This window comes from Panicum hallii, chromosome 7 (genome assembly GCF_002211085.1).
Source record: "Panicum hallii strain FIL2 chromosome 7, PHallii_v3.1, whole genome shotgun sequence".
NCBI classification, from domain to species: Eukaryota; Viridiplantae; Streptophyta; class Magnoliopsida; order Poales; family Poaceae; genus Panicum; species Panicum hallii.
This window is the reverse complement of record NC_038048.1, coordinates 4,237,254-4,252,141: the sequence shown is the minus strand read 5'-3', so window position 1 is coordinate 4,252,141 and position 14,888 is coordinate 4,237,254. Positions and strand designations below refer to the sequence as shown.

Here is a 14,888-nt window from a genome sequence, read left to right as displayed (position 1 = left end):
CATCTTCTACAGTCATTGTCAGCAGTTCGAGTCATTGATTCCTTCAATTAATTCATCCTTTAATTCCATGCCAATAAATTTTGTGTTACTTCCATTAATAGTCTTCCCTTATTCAATTCAATTTTCAGTTAACATCCGTCACGTTGAGTCATGATGATGATGATAGTGGTGATAATGATGTAAGTCTTCCTTCCATGAAGTTGTAAGTCGTTCTTGAATAAGCAAAATAAAAGGTGTCAGAGAATGAAGAAAGCCGCTAGTAATATGGCAACTACAACATCCATCTACAAAACACATATACTTTATTGATGATAACTTCATGAACTGTTCAGACAAGGATAATTGAATTAAAATGATAGAACAAATTGCAAGCAATATACTTTGGAAACCCAAATTGGGTGGTATACAAATCACAATTCAAAGGGGGGTCATTTATTTTAGGATCAACCATCAAACGATACGTAAATCTTGCTGCCATCTCGGCTCGACGCACACAAGAAGCAAAGTCTGAATGTTTGTATGATAGTCATTGCCCTCAAGGTTTTTTGCCAGTAACATCCAAAGCCTTCAAAAAATTATATAAGTGCGGTCATTCACCATTTGTGTAAAATCTCTACAAAATATTCATGGAGCTTCATTTAATCAATGATAAAATTACTCATATGCTGTAAAAGTCAGTTGTACATTAGTGCAAAATTGATGTAGGCATCCCATCTAGTTTTATTCAAAGAAAACACATTTTAAAATGTATGACCACATATGGATCTTGGAAATGGATGTTACAGTTTCTTTAAATATGACGAGAAAATTGGTAATAGAAAATTTGGATAATGGCAACAGATAAAAATGCATCTGGCGCTTACCAGAATGTTTTCCATGGGAGTGTAGTACACATATATGCATATTTTGAAGGTCCTACTTGCACTGTCTTCTTCCGTTATGTTGTAGTTGATAATACCTCGTGCCATGCTAATATCTCCAGTGCCCCCCATAACGCTCCACTGAGCTTGTCCAAGATCTCTCTTAGAACCATGAAGCCCCATCACTTGAAGTGATGATCCAGCAAGGCTATTTTGTCCATAAAAGTACATTAACAAAGAAATATTAGAAAGTTCAGCAGCAGCAACACCTCTATGTAGCATTTAAATATATCATATAGTTTCACTATATATACAATGTATGTTGTATATTAATGGTCGAAGCCATGTTTTAATCCACTAATTAAACGTCTTCTTTTCGACGACCATATGGAATAATAATATAACCAACCTACATATATGTAATATTCCAGACACTATTGGCTACATATACACTAGTAATAATCATGTTAGTGATTGATTCTTACCTTCCATCCTCAAACACCATATCCATTATTGTTAGCCAGAAAGGCTTTACTGGATTTGCCACTGTCGTTAGACCCTCCACATGCCCGATGGTATTGGCAGCAGCACCAGGCCCATCCTTTATGAGCCAATTAATGATGATAGTATCAGTTCCTCCTGGTCTTTGGTCTTGGGTAAACCTCTGTTTTATGTATAGGGTGGTTTGTAACACATTGTCATCGAGTGCACTTCCCCAAGAAGCGGAAATGGCTAGCATATACAATAGAGCTATTGCATAATAGGAGGCCATGGCTAGCTAGGAGACTGCTAGGATATACTTTGCCCTCCTAACGTCTTATATTTGATAAGGGAAGGACGGGCCTCAATTTATAGATGGAGCTAAGCTAGTATAAAGGGTAACATGGTTCTAGTGTCTTGTGCTCAAGTAGGATGAATAATTTATTTTGCTGTGATGAGGGAGCTATATATTTGTGAGGGCATACTATATATAACAGGCCTATTGCATTGGGTATTTATTACCAACATGAGCCAAACGAAAATTTGGCACAGTCAAAGTCTAGGTGATGCAAAAGTTATTGAGCGAAACAAATATAACAAATATTGTTCCTTTGACGTTTCAAGCCTTACTAATTTTCACTATTTCCATAGAGGGTTGAGCTAAAAATTTTATTAGCTTTACTAATATTTAGATACAAAACAAAAGGTGGCCAAATTTAGTTGTGGCATTACAAATTTTTATTTACTTTTAAACAAAACCAAACATGCACAATAGACCCCTTTTGTCACAATTAGTTGTCGTTTTAAGTATCTACATGGTATGTCAAACACATAATTCATTAATGATATCATCTATATATAACATATTGGTAAACTATAGCCAAGTATTTATGAAACTATTATCGAAGTAAAACTACTCATTCTATTTTCAAATGGTTCATCTTAATAAGTGAAAGGGTATTAATGGCCAAAGTTTAATTAGTTTAACTTCATGGATTCTATATCGTCAGTTAGGGCTTGCCAGAGTATCCCATAGGGCACTGGTTTCGCTTGGTGCATTTACTCCCTCCAATGTTCAAAATGATTACCTGACATGAAATGTTTTCCAAAAGATGATCATTGTTACTAATTAATATCAATTATAAGCTCAACAGGTTCACATGAAGTTTATGAAACTACATTTTAGTACAATGCTTGAAACAATTTGAATCCAAATGATTTATGCCGGGCTATATGATTATTACCTACATTGGAAAATATAAATAGTTTATTAACAATATTTTTGAGCGGATAAATTATTAACAATATATTGTATGTGCATGGTAACATAGGCAACATATATAGTTTATTAAGTTAATTAATAGCAATATATCCAATTAGTACTAAACCAGAACCTTGTGATCACTACTGTAGGCTAGCTAGTTGACAACTAAGCGAATAAGTATCTATGACCTGACAAAAACTTGTGACTTCTGTAACTTGGCCCTTTGATTCAAGCAATAAATTATGTCCAATTAGTCCTAAACTGCAATTGTGTGAACACTACTTTATAGCTGGTTGGCAATTAGGCCAATAAGCATTTTCGACATGACAAAAGCTTGTGACTTCCAGTACTTGGCCGTTTTGAAGCATCCAACAATAAATTACATAATGATTCTTTTGTTCAAATGCAGTGCAAATGCAAATTGCTTGGAATTTTGGATTGTGTGTGGATACACCCAAATTATCTCCATACAGGTCCAATTTCCACCAAATTAAATATGATTATTAAGATACCCTATACGTCATACGTACATTTCTATGGTATGATTTTACATAGGCCGGAAGAAAGCAGCTGACACACACAACGGAGGAGTGGTCATGAAGAATGTGGCCACACATGGACAGGAAGCACTATCTAATTATCAAATGTCAGGAATCTCTATTATTATTTCTTTCATATCTTGTATTCTTTAAATAACAAGATTGCTTCTCAAATAATAGACCATAGCATTCAAGGTACCTAGCACAACCAGTTAATAAAGCATAATCACCAAAATACATCTTCCTACAAGTTCCATATTCCTTGTGAATAACTTCATAACTTGTAGACCCAAAGTTCTTCTATGCCACTGCAAGAAAAAATATTATTTTTCAAAAATTTTGTATCAGGACTCCATAATTTTGTGGTTTGAGTGCATTTCCAAGCTAACATTTGCTATGCGGGTTTTTGTCTGGATTCACTTGCTTTCCAGGCGGGAGGGTTCATGGCAAGATAAAAGGTGTCATGATGAAATAAACATGGAAATAGGGTTAAAAAATACTTTTAAGATGCATGATAACAATAACTCCTACAATGATAGAGAAGTTGTCTCATATTTTTAACTATCATCTCGCTCTCTCTTCTCCGCATTTGTAAAAGTTATATACGGCATTGCATGAGATGACCTATGAGATCAATGAAGTTTGCTAATGTACTTTCCTTAAGGCTTTGAATCAACAGCCCGTGGGCCGACCCATCACTCGAGCAACACAGCACGAGTTGACTGCCACTAAAGCCATCATCCTGTACTCTGTGCTACCACCTTTCTCTTTTATTACCGCCCCCCACTACTGTTAAAAGGCACATTTTAGTACCGTTCCAACCCTTACCGGATTCACTGTTTTTAAGTACCGATTACATGATCCGGTATACTCAAAGGAGCAAATAGCACGAGTTAGTAGCTGTATTGAAGGTCAAGACCCTAGCTGTCACAAATCACAAGTCACGTGCAAAATATGCGCACATCCAGTGCGAGGCCTCAAATTCAGGACCTCTTAGCTTGCGTATAGTTTTCTTTATCATCTGATCAACATAATACATCTGATTTGAAAGAAGATGCTTTCCTTTTAAATTCACTTGTGCTGCGATAAAAATATTTAGGCCTAACCGCATGTATAGTTGTGTCCGGGCGCTCAGCGTCGGTCACTCCAGCGTGGCCGGCCACCTGCCTGCTGATTGCTCTGGGAGCATGAGGCTGTCGACGGGCGAGATGAGAAAGAGGGCGTTGAGGAGAATGGGTAAAACAAGGATGCGGGAGTATGGAAGGCTGGAAGGCCACGGGCATGAATTAACAGAGTTGTTGTTGGGCCGGGGAGCAGTAGTTGATGGACCTCAAGGGCCTGGTGGCTCCTTATTTATTTCATTTGTCTTTATATTATTTCAGGCTGTCAAGTCTTGCTGTGGGCAAAAATTTCATCCTGCTTCCGACCCGAAACTCATACTGGATTCGAAAAACAAGCCTGAGCCCACAGGATGTACTGGTCTGATTGGATATTTTTCAGATGGGTTGCGTCGGATTCGTCGAATCAAACGGCCATGATAAGGTTTAGTTTAACGGGGCGGCTAAATACGTGAGCCATCACCTCAACGAATTTCCGCAGGCCTATACAGTTAATAGGTCCGGCAATACTTAGGCTGCCAGCACCGGGAGGCTGTATCCCATCCTCCGGTACTAACATAGAGTAAAAAGAGCTGTATCAAAGGCTTCTATCCCATACTCTACCGAAGCTGAGCGACCTCCGTCCGCTATTTGCAGCGGATGGAGAGGGTCCACCATAATGGCGGAAGTAACGCAGGCCCGCGCACCCCTCGTCTCCCTTCCTTCCCTTCCAGCCGCCCCTGCTCCTCCTCCTCCTCCTTCTATACCACTCTCCACCTTGCCGCCCATAGCCGCGCCGCCCTTCTCCTCCCTCCCTCTGCCACGAGGAGCCGCTGCCGCCGGGAGCCGTCCGCTGCCACGAGATCTGGAGGGAGCCGTTGCTACGGAGGCTGAGGTCCCGCCGCTGGAGGCTAGCGTGGCAGCGTCCTGCCGCGCGAGCTGGAGGCGAGCGGATGCGCGGCGTGGCTGGAGGAGGGCGGCAGGGCCACGCCCGCACGCGCGAGGGGTACGACGGCCGCTCGGGGCCGGAGCTGGTGCTGCCGCTGCTGCTAGAGCTGCCGCCGCCCGCGTGCCTCCCGCGCAAGCTGCCGCCCGGAGGGAGAGAGTGCGGGGGGTGGGTGGGCGCTAGATGGGAGAGCCTCACCACGACTCGATTTTGGTAGCCGGATGGAGACAAGGTGGCCTGGGAGGGGGACTTCATCGGCAGCGGTCAAGCTTGGGCCGGCGGCAATGGCGGCCACTAGAACTCTAATACCCGGCGATTGGGGTCATGCCGCCGAGCAACAAGTGGTGTAGGAGGTAGCTGGGAAGGTGTGCTAGCTGTGGGTAGCGGCGATTTGATTTTGGTGGCCGGAGGTGGGAGTAATGAGCCGGCGGGTGGATCTCTTCTCGCTCAGGGAGGGAGGAGTTAGGGAAAATAAGAGAGGAAAGAAAAAAAGAAAATAAAAAAAAGATAGTTGGAGATGGTTGAATAAAATATGTGGTAGTTGGTATAGAGTATGAGATATAAAGTATGACGAATTCGAAAAACCCTGGTATAGAGGAAATAATCTTGATCAGGATAGAATATTTCTTTTTGTTGATAAAAATAGAGTACTACGAGTGCCGACAGCCTTAGGATGGCGTGAGACTAGATTCCCGGCCCATGTCGCGCTCGTCCATGCGAGTAGAGCCAGGCATGCACCAGCAGCACACATGCACGTGGGAGGTCTGGTGTAAGGTACGGTCACTCACGCAATCTGAAGGAGACAACTAGTTTGTTTATTTTCCTTTTCTTAGTATTTCTTATTCTTGTATGTACTTCAAATGAATTGATCATACCCTTTTTCTACTTTGTATTTATTTTTTCCTTTTCCTTCTTTCTTTATAATTCTTTTTCTTCCTTTTTCTTCTAACTCTACATATATATTTTTTTCTCTTTCTCTCTATTTTTATTTACACCCATGTGTAGATAATTTTTCATTGTAATTTTTCTATTTTCTTAATTCATATACCCATATTTATTTTTTATATAATTAGATATTAACAAACCTATGTTGTCTTCCTCATATGAAAACTATTTGTTCAAATTGAAAAATAGTTCTTGTTCAGTGTATACTAGTGAGTCAGTAAGTAATTTAAGGTCAACAATCATCCATGCACGTTGGGAGGTTTGCACTTGCTTTGTCGTTTGTTGTACATGAGAGGAAAGTGTAGTATTGCTGTCCCAAACAAATATGTGGAAATTGCAGGTATACTTCTTGTTCTTTCTTGTTGTTGCCCGGAGTCCAAATTGTAAGCATAGGATTGTCTACTGCGCGATTAGATTGGAACATACTCATGTAATTCTTAAGCAAACAGAGAGAGAGAGACAGGGAGGGGCACGAGGTTTACCTTCTTGCCCTTGCATAGCGCGTGATGCAGATGTGCCCACCATGGTGATGTAGCGCAGAAGCTTGCAGTGGCCGAGGCGAAGGCGTGCGTCCGCGGGCTCGGGGTCGAGGCGACCAGAGGGGCCGGCGGTGAAGCTTCCCGCCGCTACCGCGCGCAATCTAGATCGGTTAGGGTTGATTTGTTGTGGGGTGGCGGCGGCCAGTGAATCCCGTCATCCGTGCTGCTAGCCCCCACCTATCTTTATAGCGCGGGGCGACGGGGGCCCACCAGCTAGGAAGGAGCTGGGGTGCCCCCGATTAGGGCGCAGAGGTGAGGCGGCCCATCGGGCCCGTTAGGGTCCAATGGTCCAGGAAGATCAAAACTAACAGTCTCCCCCTTGATCTCACCCTGTACTTTTCTTTTACTTTTACTTTTTCATATTTCGTCATAGATTTGTGTATAGAGCATGTCTCATCGTCACGATCATCTGTCGATAGATTTAGCAGCTACAATTCACGCTTCCATTGAGAGACTGATTTTTTTAACCTTTTGGGCCCTTGTAGTCCGAAGATCACAGGCTATCCCTTAGCCCCATGCCAGCTACGTGTTCCTTGAACACGTTGGGTGGTAAGCCTTTCGTTAGCGGATCCGCAAGCATTTTCACTGTGCTTATATGCTCGAGATTTATAATCTGATCTCGGACTTTATCTTTCTGTTGTTGGTCAAAACCCACCGGCGAGCAACGACAGGCAACACGAGAAGCCGGGAGGCTTCCGGGACTGCTGGTGGGCCCCGGTCCCTCGGTCAACGGCCCAGCGATCTGGCGCCACCCTGGCTTGGAGTTGCTAGGCGTGCCACCTGATCCTGCACCTGATCAGGAAGGTGTGATGTATTAAACTCCTGTATGCACAGACACTTATAAAGGTTAGTCCGAGCCGTGATCAGCTCATCTCTCCTCCCCGGTATCGGCTATGAAGAGCCGATTGCATCAATACCGGATCGGATCTTTGGAACAGGTAATATATATATGCATTCGATAATAAGATAAACCCTGCTTCATAAATATCAATCTAATTCAATCCACGACAACTAAGCCCTCATTGCATGATCGGAACATCCTAGACGTGATTGAGCCTAACGAATATGCAAAAGCATCAGAACAAACAACCTAAACAGAGATCCTAAAAGCAGCCGAAGAGCCGATTCCTAGAGCAACCTCTATCCAAGCTACGGTCCGATACTAAACATACTGCCGGAACTTTCAACTCGTTTGCAAGGCCTAATCATGCACATATTGAACTAAATCTCTAGTAAATAGAAACTAGCTATAACAGATTGGATCTATTAATAAAAATGAAGCAAGACGCAACCATCGCATCTATGATCAAACACGACGATTGCTAAGCACACGGGAGCAACGAACAAAGCATGATCGGGATACAAAGAAAATAACGTTACTCTATGCACGCTACGATAACTAGTGCTACCCGCCATCTACAAGGCTTCAGAACAAGCAACACATAAAACGGACGAGCAAGGGCAATGCTACCACGATCACGTAGAGCGTGATCGGAGCCGCATGGCACTTACCCGATGGAAACCCTAGAACAGGGGAGGCGATGCGCCGAGAGTTGTTGATGAATGATTCCTCTTTTTCTTGTTTATTTGTGATATATATTTATAGTCCGTAGACTCGTCCTTCTTAACTAACCCTAACCAAACACGGCATGACTCTTAACCGCCTATATCTTAATTTACACGGCCTTTCTAGCCCCAATCACCTGCACAGGGTCCGATTCGCAAGCTTATTGTAACTGTCATCTACGCCCATCCTGCTCCATGGCCCGCTTCTGGCCCGGTCAGATTATGGCGATAACACATGCTCCCCTAGTTTCGGCAATGGTAATTCCGAAATCAACCATTTAGAATCGCCTTGACCCTTCGGCTTTCGGCCCGTACAATTACGCCCTTTCGACTTCCAACGGATATGACTGCTCTGTATCAGTCTCCTAGGGAACCGTTACGGTGCCGATTCACTTCACCTCTCTATTTACCTTCATAAACTTACCCCGGCATCTTCCCCAATCATCTTTCTCTTGCAGCCATTAACAATTGCACTCCTTCTTTCTTTTTGCCATGGCTTCTTCTTCTTCTGCTTCCTCCGTCATTTCTTTTGAATCTAAATCTTCCTGAGAACCTATTCCAGAATACGATCCGATTGCCGCTTATGAAGTCCGTGCACCCCTGCATTGGGATGCAAAGGAATGGGACTTCCATTCCCAGTCAGAGGATGATGAATCCCTGACTGATGGTGAGGATCTCGCACTCCTCTTCAGAGCCGAGCTGGAGGAAGATGAAGATGATGCATCTTGGGGGGAAGACTTCTCCTCCTCGGAAGAAAGAGCCGATTCCTTTTCCTCTGACGAAGATCCGATGGCAGGTAACTTCCTTTTTGGCAGGTCATCGGACGAATCTTCCGACGACACCGAAGAAGCCGAAGACGATGACGGCTTCACCAGTAACAGCAGCAGGGATGACGACAGCGGCAGCAGCAGTAGCGATGATAGTGGTGCTAGCGTTGCTCCGCCAACCAAGCGCCGCAAGACCACTAGTGTGTACTGGTGGTAGGCTATAGCATCGTCATTAGGTTGTTTCAAGGAGCAGTTAGCTCCTCTTTTGTACTTGCTGCCTTGCTGTGAATAGAATCCCCTTTTGCATCAGTAGATTTCTTGCACATAACAACCTGCTCAAGAGCCGATGGCAACGCATCGGCCTTAGAATATACCAATCCAGATCTGAAATAACTTTCCAATTTACTTTACCCTCTATCGGACCTCAAATCCAAAACAGATCTCTGGAGATTCTGGGATCCAGGCTAACTCTGAACTTCTTTTGCTCATAAACCCTAGCCGCAAAATCTTCCCCTGATTCTTGAGACGCACATTCGATCCTGCGCCGCCAACCCTAGATCTATTCTCCAAGATCTCGATTCAAGACTCCCGATGGCGGAATCTTCAAACACCGCCACCGCCGTCTTCAGTCTGAAGGTAAGCTTCGACCCCCATTAATTTAATGCAGCAACGTAAATTTTACTGCGTGGTTAAATGACTCCTTCCTCGGCAATCTTGTTTTCTTGGTGTTTTTTTCAGGCTTCCGATATCTTCCTACCGCACCCTTCTTCCCCCAATTATTTCTGCCTCGAGCCTCGTTCCTACGAGAAGCCCATAGATCTGATTTCATCCGAAACCAATCGGCTCCCTTTCGTGAGTCAGGACATAGATCTAGAGTCTTGGTCAGATAGCCTCCGCGCTTGGCCGAATCCTCCTGAAGGTTGGATAGTTTGGTATAACAGAATGGCGGATGCCTACCAGCCCCTATGGGAATCCATCGGGATAGCCAATGCTCTGTCCCTGTCCCTCTCTCCTCTTGAAAAAGACGAGAACCTTCTGAAGACCATCGGCTACTTTTGGTCCGATGCCTTGAATTGTTTTCTTTTTGGGCATGGTCCTATGACACCAACGTTGCTGGATGTTATGATGATCACTGGCTTAGACATATCATCGGCTTGTCCCTCTACTTACAGGCTCTCTGTAGTCCCCTTCAAACTGTCTTCTAAAGTAGAATGTACTAACTCGAGTACGTACTTGAACCAACACCAGAAGAGCAAAGGTTGTATTGGAGAAGGAGCACACGGCCTTTCTAAATTTGTGGCTTGAACATTTCCTCTTCTGTGGCCCTTCCCTTGCTCCAACAAAGAATTACCTCTCTCTGGCTTACGAGCTGGCCAAGGGTCACCCTGTTGGCCTTGGTAAACTATTCCTTGTTGAACTTTACAGATACCTTCATCTGATGACTTCGAGCCTTCTTTCGCAGAAGAAACTCAGAACCGGTGGTCCGTGGTGGTTCATCCAGTTGTGGGCTCACCTTTATTTCCAAAGCTCTATCCCCAATTTCCCTTCCCTGGTCGGCAATTCTTTCCCTGATCTGAGTGGGAGACAGATTAGGTGCACCAGTTTTGGGCAGGCTTTATACAGTCTCCCCGGCGGGAAATTGAATCCCCCAGATGCTTCTCGCTGGTTTAGGATTTTCTACAAAGGCCTAGATAACCCAAACTTCCTCCCATATGCCGATTCTGAACTTTTCGAGAACCCGGCTATGTTCCGGCTTGCCGATCTTGCCCATGATGCCGACACTAGGCGCCTATATTCCATCATGATTCGGCCCTGCCTTCTTCCAGTTGGCATGAGTACCTCTAATCGGATCATCAAGCCCGGTTATGAGTTCTACCAGCCGGTCGTAGCAGCCCGGCAATTTGGTCTTGGGCAGGTGCCTCCCCATTTTCTTCTTCACTTCTTGACATCAAATAGGGTGGATCTCCCTGATGCTTTGACCACCCAGAGGTGCTACAGTCTGTTTACAGACCTTCCCCTATCTGTCCCTGCCAATCTTACCTTCGCTTCTTCGGCTGTCGATTTTGAGGGGTGGTGGTCGATGTGGAAAACTCACATTTTCCGAAGAGCTCTGGGTCCGATGCTGCAGCAGATCTACTCTGAATACGAAATCCCTAACGGAGAGGTATTTCTGCTCGACTAATGTTTCTCTTTTGACCTTATTGATCCCTTTCTAATTTTGTTTTCCATTTCTGCAGCAGGAAGATGGCCCAGAGCCGACGAATGATGATGGATCGCCCTTCCGTTTCTCGCCGATTGCCCCTATGGTCCTTTTCGGCAAAAACGCGCCTCCTCCTTCGAAGAGCATCATGCAAATCCAGCCCAGTACTGCAAAGCTAACCCCCAAGCGGAAGCAATCTTCTGAGGCTTCTGCCCCCCGGGTTCGCGCTAAGACGAGGAAAGTTCTGGTCAGAAAGGTTCGGAAGGAAACTGCGCCATCTTCCCCTAATCCAGAAATTCCAGTCGCTACCCAGGTTCGGATCACCCTCCTGTTTTCATAATCGGACTTTTGCTCATGGCCGTCTTCTTTAATTATACTCTCTCCCCTTGCAGCCTGTCGTCGTGGATGTCTCCAGTGGGGAAGAACCCCCATGCCAGAAGGGCTTGTCTTCGGAGGTGCCGGAGGATGTGGATGTGCCCATCAGAGCTTTGATCACCCTTAATGATCCTGATGCGGCAGCCTGGAGGGTCCCTCTGCATCGGCTACCGTCCCGGCTGCTTCGCCAAGTCCGCAAGAGCCGGTTGTGACCGCGCCCCTTGTTAGCCCCTCTCTAGAAGGACCATCCACCGCCTCAGCTACTGCTGATCTCCCTGCACGAGAGGCACATCCAGTAGAGCCGACCGTTATCTCATCGGCTATTGCTCCGGCAGAGCCGACCGCTATCTCATCGGCTGTCGCTTCTTCTTCTGGAGGCGTGGCTCCTCTGGCTTCTACCATCACCGTTCATCCTTCGGAAGGGACGCGCCCCCAGGAACTGATCATTCCTTCATCGGCTATCGCTGCCTTCCTCTCGGGATAGGTATGCCTTATTCTTTGTAATTACTTCGGTCTTCCTCCGCAGTGCCTTGCTCACCCTCTTTTCCTCCAGAATCTGGATCTTTCAGAGCTCCTCACATTCGATCCTGCCTCAATCGGGTCGGCCATATTGGAAGCCGATGACTCTCCCCTGGACTTGGCCAGCACTGCCAATCAACTTCTCCGCATGAAGGATCTTCTATCGGGTCCGATCGACGCCCTGATCCAGGATTCCAGCGCGGTGAAACAGATCCTTGATGAGGTCAACTCCCAGGCCCCTGTGAGCCTTCAGGTCAAGCTTTTGCCGGCTGGGTACCTTCCTTCTTTCCGAGCAAAAGTGGTAGAGGCTCGCCATAGGATTGAGACTCGGCGTTCCCAATCGCTCCTAAGGACTATCATCGCCGAGATGTTCCAGTCAGTCAACAAGAAGAAAGCCGCACTCGACACCAAGGTTGACACATCTGCCTCTGCCCAGCGGCTTCATCTCCTGGAGAGAGAATTAGAAGACCTCGAGGCTAAAGTCCGGGCCACCAAGCAGCGCATTCAAGAGGAGAAGGATCTTATCACGGGTTCCAAGCAGGAGGCAGCAGTCTTGACCGTCGAGCTGAAGGCAGACCTGACCGAGCTGAGCAGCCTGAGCAAACAAGTGGTGCCGGGGGCGGATGAAGAGGACGAAGCGGTGATTGCTGAAGTTGACCGCATCCGTCTCGACGCCATTGCTACCATCAATGATTTCCTCCAGAAAACCTGCCCAAGATAAACTCTGTATTTTCATGTCGTGACCCTGGAGTCGATGGTTATACATCGGCTGTTTGATAACCTGTGGTGATTGATTGTTACAAAAACTTCTAAAGTCGATGGTTTTACACTGGCTGTTCTAATGCCTCTTGTTAACGTATGGGCCGATCGTACTCATCGGCCTCTTTTTTTTTATTTTTTGTCTTGCCAAAACGCCATCGACTTTGCCCGTATTGCCTCGCTTCAGCTTACTAGTTATATCGGCTTGTTGCCTGATGGGTGCCATCGGCTTTACTGCTCGTCGGCTCACATACTTGGGAAGTATTTCTTAAGATGTTGACCATTGACTACCACTGGAAACTTGACACCATCCAATTCTTCAAGCATGTAACTTGACACCATCCAATTCTTCAAGCATGTACGCATTCCCAGGTAAGACCTGGTCAACCCTATACGGCCCATGCCAATTTGGGGACCACTTGCCATATACCGCATCCTTAGTACCCAATGGTAATACTGCTTCCCAGACCAAGTCTCCTACTTGAAATTCCTTCGGTTTGACCTTCTTATTATATGCACGGGCTACTTTAGATTTATTCTCCTTAATCTTCTCTAACGACCATAGCCTGAGTTCCGTGAGGTCCTCAACATTGTCACTCATCAGAGTAGCATATTCTTCAGCTGTTAAGTCATTTTGGAATTCTACGCGCCTTGACCCGGCCGTAATTTCCCACGGTAACACGGCTTCCTGCCCGTAGACCAAGTGATAAGGGGACGTTTTTGTCGTCCCATGACAAGATATACGGTATGCCCACAATGCTTCTGACAAGACCTCGTGCCAGCGTTTGGGTATTCATCAATCTTCCTCTTAATCAACTTGATAAGGCTCTGATTGGATGCTTCAACTTGTCCATTTGCCTGAGCATAATATGGAGATGATCTAATCAGCTTGATACCCATATCAGCGGCAAATTTCTTGAATTCTTCTGAAATAAAAACCAAACCACCATCTGTTGTAATGGTCTGAGAGATCCCAAATCTATGAATGACATGTTCCTTGACGAACTGAATTACATCTCTAGATGCCACCGATTTCATTGGAACCGCTTCTACCCATTTGGTGAAATAATCTGTGACAGCTAGAATGAACTGATGACCTTTGCTAGATGGAGGATTAATTTTGCCGATCATATCCATGCTCCAGCCTCTGAACGGCCATGGCTTAATAATGGGGTTCATCACAGACGCTGGTACCATATGGATCTTTCCGAACCTCTGACATGCTTGACACCCTTTATAATACTTAAAACAATCTTCCAGCATGGTGGGCCAATAGTACCCTGATCGCCTAATTAGCCATTTCATTTTATGAGCTGACTGATGAGTCCCACATGTTCCTTCGTGGACTTCATGCAGGAGCCGATTGGATTCGACCAGCCCCAAGCATTTAAGCAGTAACCCCTCCAAGGTCCTGTAGAACATATCATCCCCTATCAGGACATACCTCATGGCTTTGTATCGTATCCTCTTGGGTGCCCCCCGAGCCAAATCCTTCAAGTAATTGAAGATATCGGCTCTCCAATCTCCCTGGTCCAGTAAGTATACCTGATGATTTGATCCATCGGTTTTGTACCCTGAAGCCAGTTGCGCCAGATCATTGGCCTCTGCATTCTGAGCTCTAGGTATCCAATAAAAATTTATATACCTGAACTGGGCTATTAGTTCCTGGCACTGCACCCACAACGGAAATAGTAACTCACTTTCACACCTGTATTCTTCTGTGAGTTGGGAGATTACCAATTTGAGTCCCCGAAGACTTCTACCGCTTCGGCTCCGGCCTCCAAAAGCAACTCCATGCCTTTATGCACCGCCTCGTACTCTGCAATGTTGTTGGTACAGGTAGTAGGTAATCTGATCGAGAAAGAACACATTGCCCCCCGAGGCGATACCAGCAGGATGCCGATGCCACACCCGTCTCCACAAACTGACCCGTCAAAGTACATAGCCCAAGCTCGTACAGAAAGCGCTGCTATGTTGGTATTAACCCTCTCAGCAATGAGATCCGCTAACACCTGCCCCTTGACTGCTTTTG

At 45.5% G+C, this 14,888-nt stretch overlaps 1 protein-coding gene across 1 annotated transcript; it reads right to left on the bottom strand.

The window, feature by feature from the left end:
* Positions 1-316: 316 nt before the first annotated feature.
* LOC112901739 lies at positions 317-1,632 on the bottom strand. Its single transcript, XM_025970708.1, has 3 exons — positions 1,346-1,632; positions 864-1,068; positions 317-565 (listed from the first exon to the last, which is right to left on the bottom strand). The coding sequence occupies exons 1-3, from the start codon at positions 1,630-1,632 to the stop codon at positions 536-538; spliced, it is 522 nt and encodes a 173-aa protein (XP_025826493.1). The 3' UTR covers positions 317-535.
* Positions 1,633-14,888: the final 13,256 nt, after the last annotated feature.

Excerpts from the sequence above, each read along its gene's own strand:
- LOC112901739 (XM_025970708.1), bottom strand. The coding sequence starts at position 1,632 with ATGGCCTCCTATTATGCAATAGCTCTATTGTATATGCTAGCCATTTCC. Across the intron at positions 1,069-1,345 it reads ATGGTGTTTGAGGATGGAAG|CCTTGCTGGATCATCACTTC; the intron begins GTAAGAATCAAT and ends TGGACAAAATAG. Across the intron at positions 566-863 it reads CTCCCATGGAAAACATTCTG|GCTTTGGATGTTACTGGCAA; the intron begins GTAAGCGCCAGA and ends AATTTTTTGAAG.